The 26,537-nt window shown below is 42.0% G+C and overlaps 1 protein-coding gene across 7 annotated transcripts in view; it reads right to left on the reverse strand.

Moving 5' to 3' along the window:
- The window catches only part of rnf130 (ring finger protein 130), a 72,082-nt gene extending 46,935 nt beyond the window's left edge, over positions 1 to 25,147 (reverse strand). For 5 of the 7 annotated variants that reach the window (XR_004203047.1, XM_020502548.1, XM_020502545.2 and 2 more), the window contains exons 1-2: positions 24,945 to 25,078; positions 23,943 to 24,397 (exon numbers count right to left, since the gene is read on the reverse strand). Coding sequence is in view for 6 of the 7 variants with exons in the window: in XM_020502548.1 (XP_020358137.1) it covers positions 23,943 to 24,210 (268 nt within the window). In the remaining variant the exon portion in view is untranslated. Of the gene's footprint in view, positions 1 to 23,942; positions 24,398 to 24,944 lie in introns of all 7 variants that reach the window. The other 2 variants (XM_020502547.2, XM_020502546.2) reach the window with 2 other exon arrangements.
- Between the last annotated feature and the right edge of the window lie 1,390 nt (positions 25,148 to 26,537).

The following is a 26,537-nucleotide window of genomic DNA, read 5'->3' on the forward strand; positions in this document are numbered from 1 at the left end:
AAAAAGAGACAATGCAATTTGCGGCAAATGTCCCCTCCCCTCTTCATTGCTCCATGGTCTAATTCGAATTGCCTGCTTCCGACCCCGTCTGGGAAAGTGAGGGAGGAAATGCACACAGATGGGAATGCAATCTTAATAAGCCGCCTTCCAGGTGAATCGTGGCAGATTAATTTCAGCCACTATAGTTGTGGTGTCAGCAATATCCCGTTCCTGAACATTTATGAGAGTACCAGTAGCAAACATTCAAGGGAAAATGGCTTTACCACACAGTTTCTCATAGTGCTCCAATCATTTGCACATATTGATTGAGCCCGGTTTTTAGCTACATTTGATGGTTTTGGCGCCTAGGAGTGACAGTTCAGGTCTGCCTTAGATGCATTGGAATTGGTAGTTGGGGCATGCTCAAGCACATACCCACCCACAAACAATGGTCCATACTGTATCTATTTCAGGGCTGACATTGGATGGCTAAGCCACCCTGACTCTGAAAATGATGAAGTGGGCCTACTGTTGGGAGAGATACAGGAAGCACAGTATTCCGTCTCATATGAGGCGATGGGATCAAATCAAAAGGATTGCAATATGACCCAGAAAAGCTGTAAGTAAAGCGCTATGCGCACACACACAAATGTTGGGCAATACTGGCCTGAAAGCATAAACCTCCAACGCAATGCACACAGTAACAACAAAAATCCCAGAAGCTTTTTTGCCATCAACACTCATTAGATTGGTAGACAGTAATTAAGGGTCACTGACAGTTTGTTTTAATCGTCGTCGACATTCTAAATTTGGGCTATAGTCGAAAGATGTGAATTGAACACCCACACCACATGATAAGCAGAGTATTTGTGACCCGTTTCAGGAAGCTAGGCGTATGTCGACTTCATAGGAGAGGCATTTGAACATATATTTTTTTATCAAAATGCGTTATTTTTGGGCAGAAATGCCTTCTGGTACATGTGAACTTTCATGTACCTTAATAACAAACTTGTATGCCATCTGTAAATACATATACTGTACAATAGTTCAATTACAAGCTTAATTGGTTTAGCCACGGAAAAAAGGCAGGAACCTTCCCGCTAGCCATGACTGGCTGAGATAACGGATGGGCTGAACATGCTGAGAGATTAGTTTGGATTGGTCTGCCATGTAGCATGCTCCTGTCTATAACGTGAGCTGCTCAGTATACATAGGCAATCCTTGCTACCGCAGCATTTTTTTAAAGATATAACGTTAGCCATAGAGAACTGCTAAAGTGTTGCTACTGCTCTCAACATTGCTGCCCAGAATTTAGCAGACGTTATCTGTAAGGGGTGCGTACTGGCGGCAGAGAAGTCAGACGCAGGAGAGCAAAAACTGTATTTCCAAACGGCGCAATTTAATAACAAAAAAAACCAACGGAAAACAGAACAATCAAATAATGGGTACATAACCCGATGTACACCAGGACAGACGTGCACAAGCACTTACAATAAACAATCACAGAGAAGGACATGAGGGGGGAACAGAGGGTTAAATACACAACATGTAATTGATGGGATTGGAACCAGGTGTGATGGAAGACAAGACAAAACCAAAGGAAAATGAAAAGAGGATCAGCGATGGCTAGATGGTAGATCGCCGAACGCCACCCGAACAAGGAGAGGGACAAACTTCGGCGGAAGTCGTGACACTATCGACAAAGATCAGTGGGAAAAAGTTGTTGGACAACTTTCTGTACACGGTCAGTGTGAACTGGAGTGACTTGACACAACGCGTGCCAAACAAAATGTCTGCTATGAAATGTTAATTAATGTATACGGGTCAGATCTAGCTACATTTCAAATTTTGTCAGAAAGTCGTTTTCATTGCAAGCTTGCGGGCTCGCTAGATAACTTTACGTGTATGATCTGTGTAGTAATATTATTTGTATCTCATAATCTACAACGTGATTTGCATTGTTAGATATAGCCTAATGTTAGCTAGCTCGCTAACATTGAACATAGATGCTTAGCTTTAGCTACCTCCAGATTCATACTGCAGCATCTCATGCGTGGTGGCTAGCTATGACAGTCAGTTTGTGTTGCTAGTAGTATGGGTTGGGATTATGGCTCAATGTTTAGCTACCTACATGCCTAAACAAAATACTCCACTTTGTCAGATGATTACATGACCCATCACGTTAGCCAGGTGTGTCTGGGGGTGATTACGGCCATCTATTGTATTTCATGAACATGTCTAGACAGTAGTGGCCCATCCACTTAGCTAGTTGTGGCTGTGGGGTGGTTACAGCATTTCTTCCACATTACCCATCAATTTAGACAAGTGTGTCAGGGGTGTGCCGACATGGCCATACTCGTAATTGTATCCATAAATTGACAGTTCGGATCGGAAAAAAAGATAGTGTTTGAATATGTCTAAATAGATGTTGGCAAAATATCTCCCTGCACATTCTCACTGCAAAAAAGCTGAGGATTAGTAGCAGCGTGCGGAAGGGTGGGTGTGTCTGTGTGTCTCCTCAATTTGCAGAGGGCAGCCAAGTTTGCTGTCACTCAGTCAGAATGGGCATTTACATTTCATATGTTTTCCCTACCCTTGCCCCACTTGTTAGATATTATGCACATTGATAGCAAAGGTCCTCGCCATGTGATGTATCATAGTAGCAGGCAGCAGCAATCTAAACGATCAGACCGAAAACATGCAAGGAAAAGTGATCGGGAGAAATTATGAAGCGAGTAGACGGGGAAATAGAGCTTCACTCTTTCCAATCAGAGCAGCAGGATCAACGCAAGGCCCACCCTTATCTTTACAGACAGGCAAACTAGCCAGTTTAGTTATTTAGACCACACACACACACGACTGACCCAAAGACAGTACAGTATGGTTTAGAAATTGTGACTGAAACATGAGAAACATGCTTGCTGGAACAATATTTTTTATCTAGACACTTTCTATTTCTGATATTGCTACTATGCAAATATGCAAGTAACCATTTCACCGTATCATTTACACCTTCTGTATCCTGTGCATGTGACAAATACACTTTTAATTGATATAGTGTGTGTTTACCAGAGATGGTAATGTGAAGAACAACATGACCTGCACCAAAGTCAGACTAAGACATAGGCAAAGGACTAGATAAAGTGTATTTTTACCTGGAATTTTTCATTTCACTTGACCACTTTTAGTCTTGAAATCTTTGGTGGTTTGACACGACTCACTCTGTTTAGCACATGGCCTCACATGTGAATCCTTAAAAAGATGGGTGGGGCTAAGGGTTAAAGGAAAGGTTCACCCATCTTGAACGTTATATTGTTTTTGTGCAACTCTGCGTGATGTTCTATTGATTTCCTGGGTCATTTCATGTGTATCTGAGTTATTGGTGTTCAAGCAGGCAGAAATCAGTCTGGTATGACGTAGCACTCTGATAGAATTGCTCTCACTACACACTGGAAGTTAATAGGAATACGACTTTTAGATTGCGAAACTGTCTATCACACGTCAGATTTAATTTCTGGCCGATGTCATAACTCGGTAGGATGTCTTCTCTCGAATGAGCCATTGATCAAATGTTTTCGATATTCCTACCTTGAGAAATGTTTGTCTGCCAGTTAGGTCCAGGGTGCATTGCATGGTTCTGTTGCCAGAAATATTATTCGAAAGGAGATAGAAATCATATTAACCCCGTCCATGCTGCATCCTGCAGTTGCTAAGCTAATCGCCACGCAATCCCTTCTCAAAGTCAGTGTATATGTCGAGAAACAGGCACATTTTCCTCAGCTATACGATATTCCAAAGCTATACGATATTACAGATAGTAAGTTAATTATCTCACATCTCAGAAAATATTTGTAATGTTGTACTTCTTGTTGACGAAATTCCTGCTAATGTTGGTTTTGGAGCTAGCGCTTAATAGACTTCCATTCACCCCTTGAAAGAGAGCGCTCCTTGTCCTAGAATCGCCCAGAATGCACCATGTGGCCCATTGACGTAGCATGGGCAACGTTACCCATCTCCTCAAAAGTACACTGCTCAAAAAAATAAAGGGAACACTAAAATAACACATCCTAGATCTGAATTAATGAAATATTCTTATTAAATACTTTTTTCTTTACATAGTTAAATGTGCTGACAACAAAATCACACAAAAATTCTCAATCGAAATTTAACAACCCATGGAAGTCTGGATTTGGAGTCACACTCAAAATTAAAGTGGAAAACCACACTACAGGCTGATCCAACTTTGATGTAATGTCCTTAAAACAAGTCAAAATGAGGCTCAGCAGTGTGTGTGGCCTCCACGTGCCTGTATGACCTCCCTTCAACGCCTGGGCATGCTCCTGATGAGGTGGCGGATGGTCTCCTGAGGGATCTCCTACCAGACCTGGACTAAAGCATCCGCCAACTCCTGGACAGTCTGTGGTGCAACGTGGCGTTGGTGGATGGAGCGAGACATTATGTCCCAGATGTGCTCAATTGGATTCAGGTCTGGGGAACGGGTGGGCCAGTCAATAGCATCAATGCCTTCCTCTTGCAGGAACTGCTGACACACTCCAGCCACCTGAGGTCTAGCATTGTTTTGCATTAGGATGAACCCAGGGCCAACAGCACCAGCATATGGTCTCACAAGGGGTCTGAGGATCTCATCTCGGTACCTAATGGCAGTTAGGCTACCTCTGGCGAGCATATGGAGGGCTGTGCGGCCCCCCAAAGAAATGCCACCCCACATGACTGACCCACCGCCAAACCGGTCATGCTGGAGGATGTTGCAGGCAGCAGAACGTTCTCCATGGTGTCTCCAGACTCTGTCACGTCTGTCACGTGCTCAGTGTGAACCTGCTTTCATCTGTGAAGAGCACAGGGCGCCAGTGGCGAATTTGCCAATCTTGGTGTTTTCTAGCAAATGCCAAACGTCCTGCACGGTGTTGGGCTGTAAGCACAACCCCCACCTGTGGATGTCGGGCCCTCATACCACCCTCATGGAGTCTGTTTCTGACCGTTTGAGCAGACACATGCACATTTGTGGCCTGCTGGAAGTCATTTTGCAGGACTCTGGCAGTGCTCCTCCTGCTCCTCCTTGCACAAAGGCGGAAGTAGCGGCCCTGCTGCTGGGTTGTTGCCCTCCTACACGTCTCCTGATGTACTGGCCTGTCTCCTGGTAGCGCCTCCATGCTCTGGACACTACGCTGACAGACACAGCAAACCTTCTAGCCACAGCTCGCATTGATGTCCCATCCTGGATGAGCTGTACTACCTGAGCCACTTGTGTGGGTTGTAGACTCCATCTCATGCTACCAATAGAGTGAAAGCACCGCCAGCATTCAAAAGTGACCAAAACATCAGCCAGGAAGCATAGGAACTGAGAAGTGGTCTGTGGTCCCCACCTGCAGAACCACTCCTTTATTGGGGGTGTCTTGCTAATTGCCTATAATTTCCACCTGTTGTCTATTCCATTTGCACAACAGCATGTGAAGTGGACAGTTTGATTTCACAGAAGTGTGATTGACTTGGAGTTACATTGTGTTGTTTAAGTGTTCCCTTTATTTTTTTGAGCAGTGTATATCTGCCGTTGCGAATGTCAGACACGACTCTGTGGCACATTGATCTGCAGGTTGAACATGGTGAGATTGTAGATTCCTAAATTGATAAGGCAGCTTGTTTTTTTTGCCGATTCTACAGCTATCTAGCTACTTTACATGCTGATATTGTCTTTGGTATTATTTTGTGTAGCTTCATTTGCATTGTGGATTTTGTAGTTGACTTGAGCGGCAACAGATTTCCACAACGATTTTCCAAGCTACCAACCTTATTATAATAGCAAAATGAAACATTTGTTCACAAGAAATTGTATTCTCACATATTAGTATTATTTAACAATGTAAATTAAAGGAATGAGTGGTTTTGAGTGGATGTTTCCTTTAAGAGGGTGTGAATGATGCTGAATAGGTGTTGACAAATAAAAGCTCTCCAGTAGCTGTCCCAAAATATTCAGGGGCCATTTTCTCAAAAGTGGAGTTACAAGTTAATCAGCTTTCAAAGCAGAATTACTTTCCCATTGTTCCCCAACTGCAGTGTATGATATACCATTTAGTAGCTCTGAGTCTCTACCTTTATCCAATCTTTTTTTTATTTTTAATTGGGCTCCGAATCAAGGCAGTGGGTAACATTTCCGCTTGAAATAATGAAGTAACCTCTATTCTTTTCACCTGAGGTAAGTTTATATAAAATACGTTGACCGACATCTGAACTGATAAGCCAATTGACAAATAGAAATCCAACCAATGGAGGCATGGCCTAGTTCTCAGGCTTAAAAACCCTACATGTATGCATGGTGGAACCGTCAGAGCATTTGCAGTAGCTCTTATAGCAAAGGCCCTTGAAAACAAATTAGGCTGTGACTTTTTCCACATTCTGTTGTGTTGTGTTAAATTGACATTTTGTGTGAATGGCCTACACACGATACCACATAATGTCAAAGTGGAATTATGTTGATTTTTTAATTAATAAAAAATCAACAGCTGAAATGTCTTGAGTCAGTAAGTATTCAACCCCTTTGTTATGGCAAATTTGCTTAACATGTCACATAATAAGTTGCATGGACTGTGCAATAATAGTGTTTAACAAAGCGTTATGTTTGGGCCAAATCCAACACATCACTGAGTACCACGCTTCATATTTTCAATGGTGATGGCTGCATCATGTTATGGTATGCTAGACTAGGGAGTTTAATCAACAACAACAAAACAATTACAGAATAGAGCTAAGAACATGCAAAATCCTAGAGGAAAATATTGCTCAGTCTGCTTTCCAACAGACACTGGGAGACATTCACCTTTCAGCAGAACAATAACCTGAAACACAAGGCCAAATATACACTGGAATAGCTTACCAAGACAATATTGAATGTTCCTGAGTGGCCTAGTTACAGTTGTCTTAAAAATGGCCTGGAAATCTATGGCAAGACTTGAAAATGGCTGTCGAGCAATGATCAACAACCAACTTGACAGAGCTTGAAGAATTTTGTGCACAAAGAAGAAGAATGTGCAACTATTGTACAAGGAAGGTATGCAAAGCTCTTAGAGACTTACCCAGAAAGACTGGAGACCTGGAATCGCTGCCAAAAGGTGATTCTAACGTGTATTGACTCAGGGAGCGAATACTTATGTAAATTAGATTTCTGTATTTAATTTGCAATAAATGTGCAAACAGTTCTAAACACATTTTCACTTCGTCATTATGGGGTATTGTGTGTCGGTGGGTGAGAAAACATATGAAACATTTGTTAATTCAGGCTGTAACACAATTAAATGTGGAACAAGTCAACTAACTTTCTGTCGGCACATGTCACCACAATGACGATTCTGAAGTTCGCAACAGGGTCATTTTCACTCCTACTAATTTCTGAGAGTTACGGTGCAATTCAGAACTATGTTTGTTCTTTGCCCCCAAGGACAGCACTCGTCATCCACGGGCCTTGTACAGAAAATAAGACATCTCGTTAAGACACTTCAATTTGACACTGCCCATATGTATTTCTGCAGAGCCTTCTTGGGTGATATATTCCATTGGAAGAAGACCGATGCAATGCTTTGCTGTTAAGCTGAGTTACTTGCTAGCCACTGATAGTGTCTTCATAACAGAGTGAGTGGGGTGATTCAGAGCAATGTTGCACTATGCAGCGAGAGAACACGAACAGAACGTGTGAATCTGCGACAAGACCCACAAGACAGTAAACCACCTTCTGGTATGGTGGTGAGAATAGACAACGCTTTGCACACGGATCTTGTGTTATCTCCTGTTGCACAAGGCTTTACATGGCACATGTCAAATGTGGGATGTTGTGAAACGCATTGGTATTAAACTGAGACATACAGTACTTTTGCAAAATGCAAGACTTGTTCAACATTTTCTGGGTGACCTAAATATTTATGTTTTCTGGGTGACCTAAATATTGACTGGATTTCATCAAGCTGCCCACTCAAGAAAAAGCTTAAAATTGTAACCATTGCCTGCAGCCTGGTTCAGGTTATTAGTCAACCTACCAGGTTATTAGAAAACTTAGACATGACAACAACAAATTCTGAACTTTACATCCATGCATCACTGACCAAACGTAGAAAGACAAGCATTGTAATGTTGAATTCCATAAAGTGAGTGTGGAAGAGGTGAAACAATTATTTTTGTCTATCAACTATGGCAACTACACCTTGGTCTGACAACTCGGATAGAAAATTACTGAGGATGACAGTGGACGATATTGCCTTTCCTATTTACCGTCTCTTCAATATAAGCCTATAGGATAGTGTGTGCCCTGAAGCCTAGAGGGAAACAAAAGTCATTCCGCTACCTGAGAATAGCGAAGAACTCTTTAGTGGCTCAAACAGCCGACCAATCAGCCTGTTACCAACCCTTAGTAAACTTTTGAAAAAAACTTGTGTTTGACCAGGTACAATGCTATTTCACAGTAAACAAATTAAGCACGCTTATAGGGAAGGGCACTTAGCATGTATGGCACTACACAAATGACTGATGAATGGCTGAAAGAAATTTATAATATTAAAGATTGTTGGGAGCTGTTTAGTTAGACTTCAGTGCAGCTTTTGACATTATTGACCATATTCGGCTGCTGGGAAAACATGTGTGTTGTGGCTTTATATCCCTTGCAGTCGTGTGGTCAGGTGCCACAAAGAGGGATTTAGGAAAATTACAATTGGCCCAGAACAGGTCAGCATGGCTGGCCCTTAAATGTACATGGAGAGCTAACATGAATAATATGCATGTCAATCTCTACTGGCTCAAAGCAGTGGAAAGACTGACTTCATCAGTACTTGTAAACTCAGCAAAAAAAGAAACGTCCTGTCACTGTCAACTGCGTTTATTTTCAGCAAACTTAACATGGTGTAAATATTTGTATGTACATAACAAGATTCAACAACAGAGACATAAACTGAACAAGTTCCACAGACATGTGACTAACAGAAATAGAATAATGTGTCCCTGAACAAAGGGGGGAGGTCAAAATCAAAAGTAACAGTCTGTACCTGGTGTGGCCACCAGCTGCATTAAGTACTGCAGTGCATATCCTTCTCATAGACTGCACCAGATCTGCCAGTTCTTGCTGTGAGATGTTACCCCACTCTTCCACAAAGGCAAGTTCCTGGACATTTCTGGGGGGGAATGGCCCTAACCCACACCATCCAATCAAACAGGTCCCAGACGTGCTCAATGGGATTGTGATCTGGGCTCTTCGCTGGCCATGGCAGAATACTGACATTCCTGTCTTGCAGGAAATCTAGCACAGAACGAGCAGTATGGCTGGTGGCATTGGCATGCTGGAGGGTCATGTCAGGATGAGCCTGCAGGAAGGGTACCACATGAGGGAGGAGGATGCCTTCCCTGCAGCGCACAGAAGTGAGATTGCCTGCAATGTCAACAAGCTCAGTCCGATGATGCTGTGACACACCGCCCCAGACCATGACGGACCCTCCACCTCCAAAATCGATCCCGCTCCAGAGTACAGGCCTCGGTGTAACGCTAATTTCTTCAACGATAAACGCGAATCCGACATCACCCCTGGTGAAACAATACCGCAACTTGTCAGTGAAGAGCACTTTTTGCCAGCCCTGTCTGCTTCAGCGACGTGGGTTTGTGTCCATAGGCGACGTTGTTGCCAGTGATGTCCGTTGAGGACCTGCCTTACAACAGGCCTACAATCCCTCAGTCCAGCCTCTCTCAGCCTATTGCGAACAGTCTGAGTACTGATGGAGGGATTGTGCGTTACTGGTGTACTCGGGCATTTGTTGTTGCCATCCTGTACCTGTCCTGCAGGTGGGATGTTCGGATGCACCGATCGTGTGCAGGTGTTGTTACACGTGGTCTGCCACTGCGAGGACGATCAGCTGTCCGTCCCGTTGCCCTATAGCGCTGTCTTAGGCGTCTCACAGTACGGACATTGCAATGTATTGCCCTGGCCACATCTACAGTCCTCATGCCTCCTTGCAGCATACCTAAGGCACGTTCATGCAGATGTGCAGGTACCCTGGGCATCTTTCTTTTGGTCTTTTTCAGTCAGTAGAAAGGCCTCTTTAGTGTCCTAACTTTTCTTCACTGTGATCTCAATTGCCTACCATCTGTAAGCTGTTAGTGTCTTAACAATCGTTCCACAGGTGCATGTTCATTAATTGTTTATGGTTTATTGAACAAGCATGGAAAACAGTGTTTAAACCCTTTACAATGAAGATCTGTGAAGTTATTTGGATTTTTATGAATTATCTTTGAAAGACAGGGTCCTGAAAAAGGGCCGTTTATTTTTTTGCTGAGTTTATTTGTGAGAGGTATTGGCATGTTGAATGCACCGAGCTGTCTGTTTAAACTACTAGCACACAGCTCGAACACCCATGCCTACCACACAAGACCTGCCACCAGAGGTCTCTTCACAGTCCCCCAGAACAGACTATGGGAGGCGCACAGTACTACATAGAGCCATGACATGGAAATCTATTTTAACTAATGCAAGAAGTAAAATCTGATGTAAAAAAAAAAACATTTGACTTGGGCAGTACACCGGATATAGCCATGGGATTGTTTTTCAAAATCGTCAACATCGTTGCAACTATTTATTTTAAGTTTGTCTATACATTTTCATATTTGTAGCTATTTTTTAAGTGAATAACTGCAGTCAAAGTTAGGAGATGAAACAGATTGTGTTCTTTATTTCACTGGTCACATTATTTTACATTATGAAGACAGAATAGCTGAGCCAGTCACGTGTTTGTTTGTAAATAGCACAACAGGAGAAAGCGGGAGCAGACGAGTCCAGCTGTGTATTGACAGGGGTTGCGTTTTATATTGAAAGTCAACAGTGTTTTTTTTTTTTCTTCAATAGAGTGATCAGGGACGTGCAACTATCGTTTTCCTTTACAGAATATACATTTGTGCAACACATTCGGCAGAAAATAACTTAATTTCCATCCGATGACAGAAGTGCAACGCTATTCGGCTGGGAGTTACAAGTAAATGAGCTTACAATGAGAAAGCAAGGTCCTTTTAGTAGTGGCCTGAGGGCGCACAATGTATGGTAAAATCTATTGTGAAATGTATTGTAATGTATTTAAAATTGTATAACTGGCTTAATTATGCTGGAACCCAGGAAGAGTAGCTGCTACTGCTAATAATAAATACAAATACAATCAGCCTTCAAAAAGTATTCACACTCCTAGACTTTTTCCACATTTGGCTGTGTTACATCCTGAATTGAAAAATTATTAAAATTGAGATGTTGTGTCACCGGCCTACACACAATACCCCATAATGTCAAAGTGAAATTATGTTTTTAGAAATTAAAATTAAAAGCTGAAACGTATTTCGCCAATAAGTATTCAACCCCTTTGTTATGGCAAGCCTAAAGAAGTTTAGGAGTAAACATGTGCTTAACAAGTCACATAATAAGTTGCATGGACTCACTCCGTGTACAATATTTAACATGATTTTTGAATGACTACCTCACCTCTGTACCCCACACATACAGATAATTGTAAGGTCCCTCAGTCGAGCAGTGAATATCAACCACAAAGAAGGAGGCATTGAATATCCCGTTGAGCATTGTGAAGTTATTTATTACAATTTGGATGGTGTATCAATGCACCCAGTCACTACAAAATACAGGCGTCCTTCCTAACTCAGCTGTCGAAGAGGAAGGAAACTGCTTAGGGATTTAATCATGAAGCCAAAGGTGACTTTAATACAGTTACCGAGTTTATTGGCTGTAATAGGAGAAAACGGAGGAACGATGTATTTACTTCACAATAATAACCTAAATGACAGAGTGAAAATTAGGAAGGCTGTACTGAATGCAAATATTCCAAAACATGCATCCTGTTTGCAATAAGGCAAAAAGACAAATATATCGATATTTTTTAAACAATGCTAGAATTTTTCTTCCACTGTGACGTTACATTATTTTGTGTAGATCGTAGACAAAAATGAGAAATCCATTTAAATCCCACTTTGTAACAACAAAATGTGGAAGAAGTCAAGGGGTGTGAATACTTTCCGAATGGCACTGTATATTTACCAGATTAGTTTTCAACCAAGAAAGCTCTCAGAACATGGCTAGTGCTATTTATTAAAGCTACAGTTTTAACTTCACAGTTCCAGTAAACCACTTGTCTGTGGGACTCCTCCAGTTCCACACTCCCCGAGGACTGCTCTCCCTCAAAGCTCAGACTTCTGTTTAATGAATGAGTTAGCGTAATGGTGGTGGGGAGCAGGATAACTATTGGAATCACATAACCTCGCCTGACTCACTCGGCTTAGTGGGCTCGGCTCACACAGGTGACAGAGAGCCAGCAGGACCACTGTGAGGTAAGAGGAACACCAACGTCACAGCTGAACCCTCTTAAGGTCAAGGTCAAGGTTATTATAACCTACATATTACTGCTAATAATCTAATATTCAGAATAACTGATAAAAATAATTCTGGCGATATTTACACGTCTACTTTATAAGTGTGTGAGTGAGTGTGTGAATTTTGCCATGAATGTCAATCCCTTGGGCATCATACTGTATAAGTAACAACACACTGTACAAAAGTCATGATCAAATAACAAAGGCAAACTAAATTTGAGTGACATCTTCCCCAAACCTGCTCTGTTTCCTTCCAGAGGCAACCAATTGGGGTATATTCTATATCCCAACATGGCCAATGTACAGTGAAACTCCAGAGAGATGATGACAGAGTGTAGGCTGCTGCCCTTTGTTCTAACATTCATCTCTTGTCTGTGGTTAGGCTGGTGCGTCCAAGGCAATTTAACGGCACATTTTCTCCTTAATGCTGCGGATGGAGCGCTCTGTTCGACCCACCAACCTCCAACCAATCAAAATGGCTCATCCGTCATCATCACTGAAGGCTTAGGAGACTGCTGTCTCTCTGTCTGCTTCAGAGCTGCCCCCCCCCTCCGCCTCACATTCACAGAGCCACAGCTAGCAGCCCGCAGATACTGTGGCAGCACACAATGGAAATAATACACTGCAGTCTAATAGCAGAACACCGGATGGAACTCCACTACCAAGGCTTTCATTAGTCACCACTGACTAAGGGCGTTTTCACACATAGTTCTGAGCTATAGTTTGAAACAGTGTTTGATTATTAGTTACATAGAATTATTTTCTCATTTGGTCCGGTTGGTTTCACATTGCCAAATGTCAAACAAACTGAAATGCCTAAACAATACCACGCGTTCATGCAAGCCATTTGTTTATTGGAGAAAAATGCTCACATTTAATCCATCTATGATTAGCAAGAAGCATAACTTGTGTCCAAAAACATCATATTACTTTCGCTTTGGTCTTCAAAAAACATGCGGGAGGAATAGCCAATCTAACTGCGAAGTGAATAGTCTATATTCAGTAGCCTATATCCCCGGTATAGCCCCCGTCTCCCCTAATCTTACTACTGCTCTTCCCTGCAGTCCCTAGGAGGGGTGCATCACTTGAGTGAGTTGAGTCACAGACGTGATCTTCCTGTCCGGTTTGCGTCTGTTCGGTGGAGAAGATCTTTGTGGGCTATACTCAGCCTTGTCTCAGGGTAGTAAGTTGGTGGTCTGTTGATATCCCTTTAGTGGTGTGGGAGCTGTGCTTTGGCAAAATGGGTGTGGTTATATCCTGCCTGGTTGGCCCTGTTCGGGGGTATCGTCGGACGGGGCCACAGTGTCCCCCGACACACCCGTCTCAGTCTCCAGTATCTATGCTGCAATAGTCTTTGTGCCGGGGGGCTAGGGTCAGTCTGTTATATCTTGTGTAATTCTCCTGTCTTATCTGGTGTCCTGTGTGAATTTAAGTATGCTCCCTCTAATTCTCTCTCTCCCTCCCAGAGGATCTGAGCCCTTGGATCATGCCTCAGGACTACCTGGCCTGATGACTCCTGGCTGTCCCCAGTCCGCCTGGTCGTGCTGCTACTCCAGTTTCAACTGTTCTGCCTACGGCTAGGGAACCGTGACCTGTTCACCGGACCTGCTGTTTTCGTCTCTCTATCTCTGAATGCTCGGCTATGAAAAGCCAACTGACCTGAGGTACTGACCTGTTGCACCCTCTACAACCACTGTGATTATTATTTGACCCTGCTGGTCATCTATGAACATCTTGAACAACAATCTGGCCTTAAATGGCCATGTACACTTATAATCTCCACTTGGCACAACCAGAAGAGGACTGGCCACCCCTCCAGAGCCTGGTTCCTCTCTAGATTTCTTCCTAGGTTCCTGCTTTTCTATGGAGTTTTTCCTAGCAACCGTGCTTCTACATCTGCATTGCTTGCTTGTTGGGGTGTATGCCGTGTTTCTGTATAGCACTTTGTGACATCTGCTGATGTAAAAAGGGCTTTATAAATACATTTGATTGATTGATTCATCTGATGAGGTTATAAAAGCACTGCTACTCACAGAACGTTTCAGAGATATCAAGCCATCGTACTGCATGCATTTTTATCAAATGCTGTACGCCTCTGGTTCTTTTCCGGTGTTTGGTCCGGAATGCGTTCTCACCTGGAGCGAACTGCATCATGGTACTAATAGAATCGGACCAGGACCACCCTTTTTTGAGCAAACCACAGTGCATTGTTTAGTGCACTCCCTAGTGTGGATAGAGTGTTCACACTAGTCCAAACGAACCAAACTAAGGAGGAACACGTGCCAGAGTTTGGAAAAAACGATCCAAACCAATTTGGTGTGAAATTAAATGATCTGTTTTTCCTATTTGTCCTGCATACATTTCCTATCCTGCATGTGTGGTATTACAATGTTACAGCCCACATAATTGTTTTGTGTTAATTGTGCGATACAGTAGATAAAGGAGATACTGAGCAGGTTCACAAGGCATACAGTATTAAGGCATCCCCCCAGAGTGAAAGGTTACAACAAGATCCATATCTGCTCATATTATCATCAGATTGTCCAAGAAACCTCCATGGTAACTAGCTAGCTAGCTAATGTCCGCTAGACATTTTAGTAATCCACTCAGAGAAGGCTATGAACCGAGGGTCAAAATTGTCTTTAAAGAAATTAGGAAAAAACAAACCAGTTTGTGTGTGAGACAGTCGTTATGTTAGCTAGCTAGCTGGCTTGTAATCCTAGAAGCGTAGTAACAGTAACTTTACGCTAGTTATATCATTTTTGGGATTAATATAGAATTGGCTGGTGATGTCATTGAGATCATGAAATACAATTAAACTGTCCTCAATATTCAGATGAGTTTCAATGGAAGATAACAATATAATTAAAATGTTGCCACTGCTGCTCAAAATAAAAATCATAGGGGGAAAAAAACTCATACATTTGATATAGCCACAGGAAGCAGTTTGGGGGTAAGGGTGCTGCAATTTTGGTGGATGCAACAAAATAAGTTTACCACAATTTTTAACTTGCGTCTGATAATTATCTGTACAAAACAGTTAACCTGTTTTGTGAAATAAAAAAATACTTGCGTGATATTTATTCCAGTATCTTGAAATATCTTGCAAATGCAACTTATTTCTATGTGATTAATGAATTGACAATTTCAGTTATTTTCCATTTTAGTACACACTCTTATCCAGAGCAACTTACTTAGTATGAAAATGTATGCACTCACTTTTTTTTTAAAACAGGTCCCCCGTGGGAATCGAACCCACAACCCTAACATTGCAAGCACCATGCTCTACCAACTGAGCCCCATCATCACAGCATCAAACCAATTGATGTCTCAATGTACTCAATTACTGTATTATGCACTGTTTCTCTTCATGGTGATGGAAAGTCTACAGGTATAAACCTAGATGACCAGCCTATGTACATTAAGTGGTTTGTAAGGATGGTAAAGTAATACTGCGCAAAAAGTGGTTGTTTTCCATGTTATTTGATCAACATGTGGATGTTTTGAGTCTCTGCCCAGAACTTTTTGATGTAAATGTTTGTGGACATGGGTTTGTTCTTTCTAGATTCCATTAGAAGGACAATTGCAGAGAAAGGGACAGGGCAACAACTCTTACAATTCCAACTATTAAATCCTGAAAGACACTGTTCTTAATTATACAACTACCTTTTTGCCAAAGCGGAGATGCTTAAAAAATGTTTTTGCCTGCGCTACAGACGTCTATATCGGCCCGCTAATACTTGTAAAGACCCAGTGCACTACTTTTGAGAAGTTATTATACATCTTTTATTAAAATAATTTTTTCAAATTCTGATTTTTCAGGGGGTACAGCAGCAACCTCAGTATCCCTACTCCCTACCTACTGCAAGCCGATATTTCTTCCCAGTAGTGAGGGAGTGTTGGTCATCCATGGCCTGGGGTGAGGCTAATTAGCCTACATCCCCAACGAGCCACGCCATGCTAGGGTCATTTATCGCCATGTGGGCTCACTCGAGCTTCCCAAATCACCTGACTCGGCAACTACGCAACGGCACAACAGGGTTTCCATTGACACACGGTCTTACTGGCCAAGTACTCTATACGGACAGGTTTCCATCCATCTGACAAGGCTGGTTACTCTGGCTGCTCTGGGTCTGACTTCTGATTGGGTGGTACTGTCTTGATAGCTTGTCTTGGTTTTGGAATGATTTCTCATTCCTAAACTATGATTTCTAGGCCTAAGGTGCTGGCACGGGCTGGTAAGGAGAGACTGGGCAAAGTGAACGGAGCGGAGGAGAGGAGGGGAAAGAAGAACATTTATCCGAGCGACTGCTCTTCTTTATGGCTCTAGCGAAGGCAGAGCAGCATGGGCTTCGATCGTTTGATCTCGCCACCATATGTCCTATGCCCTTGGAGACCGCCTCAGTCCTACGGTTGGGCAGCCAGAGACGCAGAGAGATAGAGATGGAAAGGCAGAATGGCCTGAGGACAAAATTCTAATGCTACACGACTCAAAACAGGAAGCGATAAATCAACAGGTTTATGTTCCAAGAGATCTGGAGGCTGTGGACTGTGTTTAGAATGGCTTTCAGAAATGTAAACTTCTCTCCTGAAGTACTACCAGTACTCACACTCTGTATAACAAATCATATTTAATTCAGGGGCTATTGAAAAGGTTATGTGAGGATGTTACAAGATAAACTTTCCATTAACATAAAAGAGAACTGAATTAAATGGATACGATCAGTTTGACACCTCACTTAACAGACCACAGATAGAGTTCAAAATCAGCAGAGCGAAGTGGGTTGGATTGAAATGTCCTAGGCACAACTAAGGGTCAAGATTCAAAGGGTACAGACAAAGGTCAAGGCGCTCTGCGAAGAGAGTTGTTGTACTTTATAGGTGCTCTGATACCTTCTATATCTCTGCCAAGACTCCAGAGTAAACCAGTTTGTGAAGCCAAGATTTAGTTTCTGTTTCTATTCATGGCCTCCATAGAAGTGACAGCTGGCAGCCACCGCAGCAACATAGTTGCCATTTTTATGAAGTCCTTACAATATTTGGTCCTCGTGGAGAACGTGTTAGCTTTGTAATAATAGCAGTCACCAAATTTAGAACACAGTACTTTAACAAGCTCCCGAGTGTCTCATCAGTCTAAGGAACTGCATCTCAGTGCTAGAGTCATCACTACAGACCCTGGTTCGATCCCGGGCTGTATCATAACCAGCCGTGATTGGGAGTTCCATAAGGTGGCGCACAATTGGCCCAGCGTTGTCCCGGTTAGGGGAGGGTTTGGCCGGGGTAGGCCGTCCTTGTAAAATAAGAATTTGTTCTTAACTGACTTGCCTAGTTAAATATAGTGTGTGATTGCGGCCTGCAATTCAAGGCGCCCCTGCATGTGTGCATGCCTAGGGCTGACCTCTGACCTGCCACACACACCTAGCTCCATTGACTCTGCAAAATCAGGTGGATGAATTGTTGGATTGATGAGAGACAGTGGACAAAGAGGATTGTTCCTAGTGGTTAGAGCGTTTGACTAGTAACCGAAAGGTTGCAAGTTCAAATCCCCGAGCTGACAAGGTACAAATCTGTCATTCTGCCCCTAAACAGGCAGTTAACCCACTGTTCCTAGGCTGTCATTGAAGATAAGAATTTGTTCTTAACTGACTTGCCTAGTTAAATAAAGGTAAAAAAATATATATATATTTAAATACCCTGATTACACCACGCGTGTGTGAGCGTTGCAAAATAAATGTAGAAATCTATGTTATTAAATTATTGCGTCTGCATTGCCAAGGGCTAAAATAGAAGTCCTTTCTATTTCTGACGCAGATTGCTCTGTAAGTCCTGCCTCTCCCATCTCCTCATTGGTTTATAGCAGCAGGTACCCAAGTGCCATCTCCTCATTAGTTTTACCCACGTGGGTGATTGAATTACAAACTGTTTTGCCGGTTGTCGTGGTAATACTATGAAAGTTTAGATGCCAATCACCATATAAGTTCAACGATGAAAAAGCCTGTAAGGAGGAGAGATGACTAGAAACGATTTGGTTGACCGTTTTACGTGTGGATTAATTGTCGGAGTAGAGGACCTTGTGCATTTCAGGTAAAATAACAACCTAATGTTTACATCCCATGCAAAATTAGCTAGCAACAGCAAGCTAGCTATATAGGACAAATTAGCTAGCAAGTGCAAACTAACTAGCTAAATTGCCATAAATGTTTCATGCTTTTCGACCTGTCCCCAAATTAATGTCATTGGTTCAGAGTTTGTTTTGATATTTTAACCTGCGTGTTGTGATCGCGTTTGGTGTAGGGGGACAAAATACATTTATGCACGATGGCACACGCGCCCAGCCGGTTTGGGTTCCATGTTAATCTCATACCTACACCTCTGAGGAAAAGGCTGTATTGAACTCAAATGTCTCTCATTCCCTCAGGTATACGAACACAAAAGTGTCAAGTGGAATGCAGGTAACTGCCAAGGCCGAAGAATTCAACAGGCATGTGACTTCCTTGAAATCGAGTGCTGGTGATAATTCCTTTGAGTCAGGTTCATGTGTGGTGCTATGAAATTGATTTCTGTCAGACCTATTGAACTGAAGAAAGACCAGCACAGGGAAGTGTTCCTGCTCACCAAGTCACAGACGCGATGGCCTTGACTGACCCTCAGCAGAGTAATGGAATCCTGTGTAGGCAGTGTGAACCAGTTCTAGCCCAGTTAAGTAACCCCTTCAACAGAAGAACCTTACCATGACAGTAATAGCAATTCCCGTTGAGTACGGTAAATGGACATTAGTGTTGATGTGATACCAAACAACAGAGATCTCCTAAGTAACTATGACCCAAGACATACAAACTCGTTCTTTTGTTACTTTGTTGAACATTATTCCAAGTATGTTTTTTCACCCTTCTCTTGGTCATATGCCTACTAACATGCTGTTGATGTTCCACTTTGCCTGACCCGAGTTTGGGGTTGGTGGTTTGCTGGAAGGGTTGTGGCACAGGTCACGCCACCCCACCCAGGCCGAACTGCCACCACGGTGCCATCAGCAGATGATGGTAACTAGGCCTTTGGCAGTCAACTTGAGTGACACCAAAAACAAGTCCTAGTCTGGACTCAAGGCTGATCTACAGTGCCTTCAGAAAGTATTCACACACCTTGATTTATCCCACGTTGTTGTGTTACAGCCTGAATTCAAAATTGATTAAATATGTTTTTTTTAACCACCCATCTACACACAATAACCCAAAAGTAATATGTGAAAACATGTTTTTAGATTTTTAAAAAAATGTATTGAATGTTAAATACAGAAATATCAAATGTACATAAATATTCACACCCCTGAGTCAATACATGTTACAATCATGTATTGATTGTGAATGTTTCTGGGTAAGTCGAAGAGCTTTGCACACCTGGATTGTACAATATGTGCACATTATTATTTTTAAATTATTCAAGCTCTGTCAAGTTGGTTGTTGGTCATTGCTTGACAGCCATTTTACAGTCTTGCCATAGATGTTCAAGCCAAGTTAAGTCAAAATTGTAACACGGCTACTCAGGAACATTCAATGTCTTCTTGGTAAGCAACTCCAGTGAATATTTGGCCTTGTGTTTCAGGTTATTGTCCAGCTGAAAGGTGAATTTGTATCCCAGTGTCTTTCTGGGAAAATTTTGCCTGTGCTTAGCTAGCACTATTCCATTTATTTGCATCCTGAAAAAAAACTCCCTAGGCCCTGCCGATGACAAGCATACCCATAATATGATGCAGCCACCACCATGCTTAACAATATGAAAGGTGGTACTCAGTGATTTGTTGTGTTGGATTTGCCCCAAGCATAACCCTTTGTATACAGGACATAAAGCTTTTTGCAGTTTTACTTTAGTACCTTATTGCAAACAAGATGCATGTTTTGGAATATTTGTATTCTGTACAGGCTTTCTTCTTTTCACTCTGCCATTTAGGTTAGTATTGTGGAGTAACTACAATGTTGTTGATCCATCCTCAGTTCCCATATCACAGCAATTCATCTCTGTAACTGTTTTAAAGTCACCATTGGCCTCATGTTGAAATCTCTGAGTGGTTTCCTTCATCTCTGGCAACTGAGTTAGGAAGGATGCCTGTATCTTTGTAGTATTAGAAAACTTCCCTGGTCTTCATGGTTGGATCTGTGTTTGAAATTCACTGCTTGAATGAGGGACCTTACAGATAATTGTATGTGTGGGGTACAGAGATGAGGAAGTATTCAAAAGTCAATGTTAAACACGATTATTACACACAGAGTGAGTCCATGCAACTTATTACGTGACTTGTTAAGCAAACCTTTACTCCTGAATTTATTTAGGCTTGCCATAACAAAGGGGTTGAATACTTATTGACTTAAGACATCTCAGCTTTTAATTTTTAATCATTTGTAAAAAAAAATCTAAAAACAACATTATGGAGTATTAGGTGTAGGCCAGTTACACAACAAAATGTGGCAAAAGTCAAGGGGTTTGAATACGTTCTGAAGGCACTGTACGTCAAATCAGATTTCAACCAATGAAGTTCCCTATCATACTTTTGGACACCACAAGAACAGGGGTTTTGTAACTATTTTAGGCTGCCCATACTGAAGTTTGAATATACACTTAGACGATTCAAAAGGCACCTTCTGCCCACCACAGAAATGGAAACAGTGGTATTACTTTTCTGGCCATTTCAGTTTCCATAGCAACTGTACACCTATCATGTTCTATATCAAGTAAAACCTTTACAAAAAGGGTATCATTTTGTTCTTTGTGAACAAGGAAGACAAAGAACTGTTCAGAACAAAGAACCCTTATGCCAAGAACAAAGAGAGGTAGGAAAATTGAAACTGACTGTTTGCTTGTATCCTCGCTCTTCCTTTGACAGAAGTACAGGATATGCTGTCACTCCATGATTTTGCAGGATTTTTTTTATACATTTGCGGGCAAAAATGCCAGATTTTACCTGCGGCAATTCTGACATTTTGCATGGCAATATGCAATGATTTTGTCCAATTTGTGGCAAAAATGCAGTGATTAGGGAAATGTGGATGTTTGAACCAGATTATGTGGTAATTAAAATTTTTATTTTTATTTATTTAACCAGGCAAGTCAGTTAAGAACAAATTCTTATTTTCAATGACGGCCTAGGAACAGTGGGTTAACTGCCTGTTCAGGAGCAGAACGACAGCTTTGTACCTTGTCAGCTCGGTGGTTTGAACTCGCAACCTTCTGGTTACTAGTCCAACGCTCTAACCACTAGGCTACCCTGTGATTGGTTGAAATTGTGAGCCCTCTTTTTGTACTGCAGTGATTGGTCAGTTTTATGCTATAATATTGCAATGATTTCACAGCTAATAGTGCGGTGAATGTTGAAATTTGCAAGCCCTTGCATAATATGTGGGGAATTGTTGATTTTGCCAAAAACATTGCCATCGCAGAATCACAGAATCCTGGAGGGACTGGCTAAGTGAAGATGTTTGACCTCATTTACACTTTCTCTCAATTTCATGCTCTTTTTTGTGCATCCTGTATCCTGAACAAAGCTAGCGACCAGAGCAGAGAGACGAGGGTTCACGCCTCCGATGCCGGGAAGATGATATGGCCCCATCACCATTGGCCTATCATTGTAATATATCTCAGGGCCAGAATGATTCAGCCAAAACGTGTTTAAGTGATCCATTATGTAATGTTCTACTACAGAAGCTTAGAGACCCGGTTAATGGTTTTTTGAATGTTTGTTGGAGTAGGGAAAAAGTGGACCAAGAGTGTACTAGCACACAATGTTCATAGCTAAAGGATGAAATTACGCTCAGTAATACGGTCACACACAAAATCATGGACACATTCAAAACACACAGCCTGTGGTGAATACACAGTGCACACCAGATGTATGTAAGGGGTGGGTGGAACATGATGTTGTAGTTGTAAATAAGAAGCATGCGAAATGGCCCTCAACCCCCTTCTGAGTGTTCTTCAGATTCCTTACCAAGCCATGCCCTCACAAGTCAGCCAGGGCCTCCTCAGAACGATTACATAAACCCTGGGGAAGAGTGTTTTGGGGACACTGCTGTTAAGTGTTCATCGAAAGCTGAGGGGAGAGATACAGGACAGCTACAGTTGCAATGTGTATTCAGCCCATCCAGTCTGTTTACAGATTAGCCCGAAGGCACTCAAACAAGGGGCTTAGGGAAATGGGGTAAATATGAGTTTACACAGCAAGGAGGTCCCGAAGTCCAATGAAAAAAATGGTTAGGGCCTCCCAAGTAGAGCAGCATCGCAGTGCTAGAGACGTCACTACAGATCTGGGTTCTATCCCAGTCTGTATCACAACTGGCCGTGATCGGGAGTCCCATAGGGCAGTGCACAATTGGCCCAGCGTCGTCCGGGTTAGGGGAGGGTTTGGCCGGGGGGTCTTTACTTGGCTCATTGCGCTCTAGCGACTACTTGTGGTGGGCTGGGCGCCTGCAGGCTGACAACGTTGTCAATTAAACAGTGTTTCCTCCGACACATTGGTGCGACTGGCTTCCGGGTTAAGTGGGCGGGCGTTAAGAAACGCTGTTTGGCAGGTCATGTTTCGGAGGATTCGCGACTCGACTTTTGCCTCCTGAGCCCATTAGGGAAATGAAGCATTGACACAAGATCGAAATTGGGGAGAAAAAGTGGTGTAAAAATACAGAAAATAGATCATTATTAACAGGTGATTTGAAAAGTTACCACTGTTTGCAAATCCTGAAAAGGAAGTAGTGTTCGATTTTGAACAAAATAACATGTAAATGACAATGTCCAGAAAGTATGTCAGAGATTCCCTTTGATATTTTGAGAAGTTACCAGAAATCAGCTTGGCTTTGCAGAAACATGAGCTATTTCCAATATGTGGCCCCATAACAGATAATGACAAGGGCCGAAAGGGGAAATGCGACTACTGAAGAAAGAAAATATAGCATCTTGGAATAACAGGAAAATATTGCCTAAACAATTGTGTATTTATTAATACAGCATCAGTTTGGTAGAAGGCCCTTCAAACTGGATCGCAAATATACCAGTAGTTTGTTACTGTGTGTCATTTGGAGAGACACTGCATTTGTCCTGTTACTGTGTGCGGCGTGTGTCACCAGCAGAGCCTGGCAAATAGTTCAGATGTTTTTTATAGATACAATTGCCTGAAGAAAACCATACATTGACCCCTATTATTTCTGACAAGTGTTATCTTAGATGTTATGATAGGCAACTTTGTCTACTTCCCCAGTCAGGTGAACTCCTGGGTGCCATTTTTATGTACACCCCCACCCACCCACACAGTATGTGCCCCTCTTGATGATTACACAGAAGCAATGTCTGGAACTAGAAAATATTATGGGAACAGCTTTCACTTGCCATTTTCAAGCACAGTTTGCATGCTGGTAGTAGTATTATTGACATCTTAAGTAGCCTACAAAGCAATTCCTCAATATCATTCAAACAATTGCATTAATGGGGTAAGCTACTTAAACATCACGCATGCATTAACACCATGTATTTACCCCCGAATGCAACTATACATTACTGCTGATAAATGATATAGGACCTACCTCCATGATTCGGTGCAGGTCCAATCACGATTCCTTTCGCGTCCACTTTCGGTGAATTCTGGCCGTAGGTGCCATCGTCCTTGGTTAGAATTTGCTTTGGATTGCCTTTGGAGTCAAGTACGGTGGCATTGACCGTAGCAGTAACATGGTCTTCCTTGCTGATGGTTTTGTCAGCACGGATCGACAGTATACACCTGGGCAGAACGATCACCAACAAGACGACAGGGAGATAGCTGCATGGCGTTGCTGCGGTCCACCTCTTGGGCATCTTTGGAATGTCTTACTGTAACGTCCCCTTTACATCCAAGCTGTTACTCAGGGAATTGAACCACTCCAACGATTTTCCCCCAAATAAACTGACGGGGGCTCGGCGTCTTCCCTGCGGCGTCCCGTCATAAAAACATTCTGTGCTCTTCACATCGTTTTCTTATTCCAATACATGTTGCCTACGCTGCCTTTGGAACGAACAAAAACCCGCACATTAGAACTGTAGAATGAAAAGCTGAAATAATAATTGAATCAAATCAAATGGCTTTGGAGAGGTGTAGGCTATATACTTAAGATGTTATGGGTTGCCTATTTGCTGTAAATGGCTTAATCTTACAACACAAGCCGTGTAACCTTTTATCGCATGACAGCCTAAGGAGTGCCCATTATTTGAAAATAATAAGCTCTATATTATATGTCAACTATAATGCGCATTTATATCGTTCGATTATTTAGTAGGCTATCCCGAATATATCCCAAAATACAAAGCCTTGACATTAAAATGAGATACACTTCTTAATTTAGGAATATAATTATTTTCAATAGTGGCAATGTCTTTCTAAGGACAATTATTTGTTTTTACAGATGTGCATTATTGCCACAAGTGAACAGCTGTCATCGCTGCTTTTTGTTCACAATAGCGTGCCAATGATAGCGCGCTATCCTTGATCGGAGCCATTAATGTACGCATTTCGCATTAACTCGCACCTCCGAAAGCCATGATGCGCAACCTACCTTCTCCATTTCGTCGAACCAAAACGATATTGACACAAAATCTCTTGCCTTGCTTTATTAAATCGAATCCACTCTCTCGTCTTTTTCTTCTGGCTCTTCTGGTTCCACAGCGCAAGCGCGACGTGAGCACACACAAAGCTCGCGCACATAGAAGGGGGGCGAGAGCGGCGGGTGTACTATCACGACAGTATACAACCGTTCGTTATCTAAAGGGTCGCCCACCTGTAACCTTAAATCAGCCTTACATCACCTGTCGACATTAATTAATACATTACAGAGCCTAGGAATACTGATATATCGTTTTGGTTCCACAGTGTTCCTCATATCCAATTGTAAGAACATATACACTCGTAGAAATAAAGGGTTCCCGTATGGGCCCATATGGGCACGTGCCCCCTCATATTTATCCTGTTTATATCTTTGAGTTGACTGGACCAGGCACAGAGCTTTGATCAAGCTATAGCGGTATTGAGTCCTTCTTGATTAATAAATACGACGATTTTGGGGGGGTTGTTTCTCTGTGGTACTAGCCACCCACCTTCCTTTCAATATTTTTATCCAGATTTTAGCAGAGATGCAACTAATATTTTGTTTAGTTAATAAATAAAATAACCACCAGTCAGGAGGATACAGATAGCTCAAGATGTGTGCTTAGATATGCAGAAAAATACTTGGTTTAAATGTAATCTGGCACCTAATTATGATGCCTGATATGTGCTTGTATTGATGACGTGTGTCATGATCCCATGTACTGTTCTATAATTTGGATGTAATATCCTAAAGTATAGTTCAGTAAAATAGAGTACAGTATAATGTACTGTATCCTCCTTTATTCTAACATTCTCTACTCTAATGAACCGAACAGTACAGTACTCTACTGAATTAAACTCTACTTACAGGGTCCATTGTCTGTCACCAATGTTGAATAAAATAATATTTGAACTTATTCTACTAATTGTCTTTGGTGTTGCTTCTCATATTTTATTTAACTAGGCAAGTCAGTTAAGAACAACTTCTTATTTACAATGACAGCCTAGGAACAGTGGGTTAACTGCCTTGTTCGGAGGCAGAATGACAGATTTTTATCTTGTCAGCACGGGATTCGATCTAGCAATCTTTCGGTCACAGGCCCAACGCTCTAACAGCTAGGCTACCTGCCACCCTAATATACAGTATGGGGGAATTTGAGACAAAATATCCAAAGGCACCAACGTACTGCAGGAAATTATTTAACAGACTTTCCAAACATGAGTCTGTTGTCGACTCACATCCTCTCTGCTTTCCTCATGTCACAATAAAAATCCCCAACATGTTATAGCTTGTTTGTGCATATATAGCGCCTATGCAGGACTTTTATTTTGACAGAAAGAAAGTTGAGAGGAAGTGGCTTGAGACCCAAGTTTGAGAGGTCTGTTTAATACTACGTTCCTTTGGGTATTTTGTCTCAAATTCCACCCTATATAACAACCAATCTCATTGACAATTGGTAGAGTAAGTTCAAATATAATTTGATTCAACATTGGTGACAGACAAGGGACATTTAGGTTTTAGTTTTTTTTAAGTAAAAAAATAAATAAATAACAAGCAAATTGT

The sequence above is a fragment of the Oncorhynchus kisutch genome, linkage group LG15 (genome assembly GCF_002021735.2).
Source record: "Oncorhynchus kisutch isolate 150728-3 linkage group LG15, Okis_V2, whole genome shotgun sequence".
NCBI classification, from domain to species: Eukaryota; Metazoa; Chordata; class Actinopteri; order Salmoniformes; family Salmonidae; genus Oncorhynchus; species Oncorhynchus kisutch.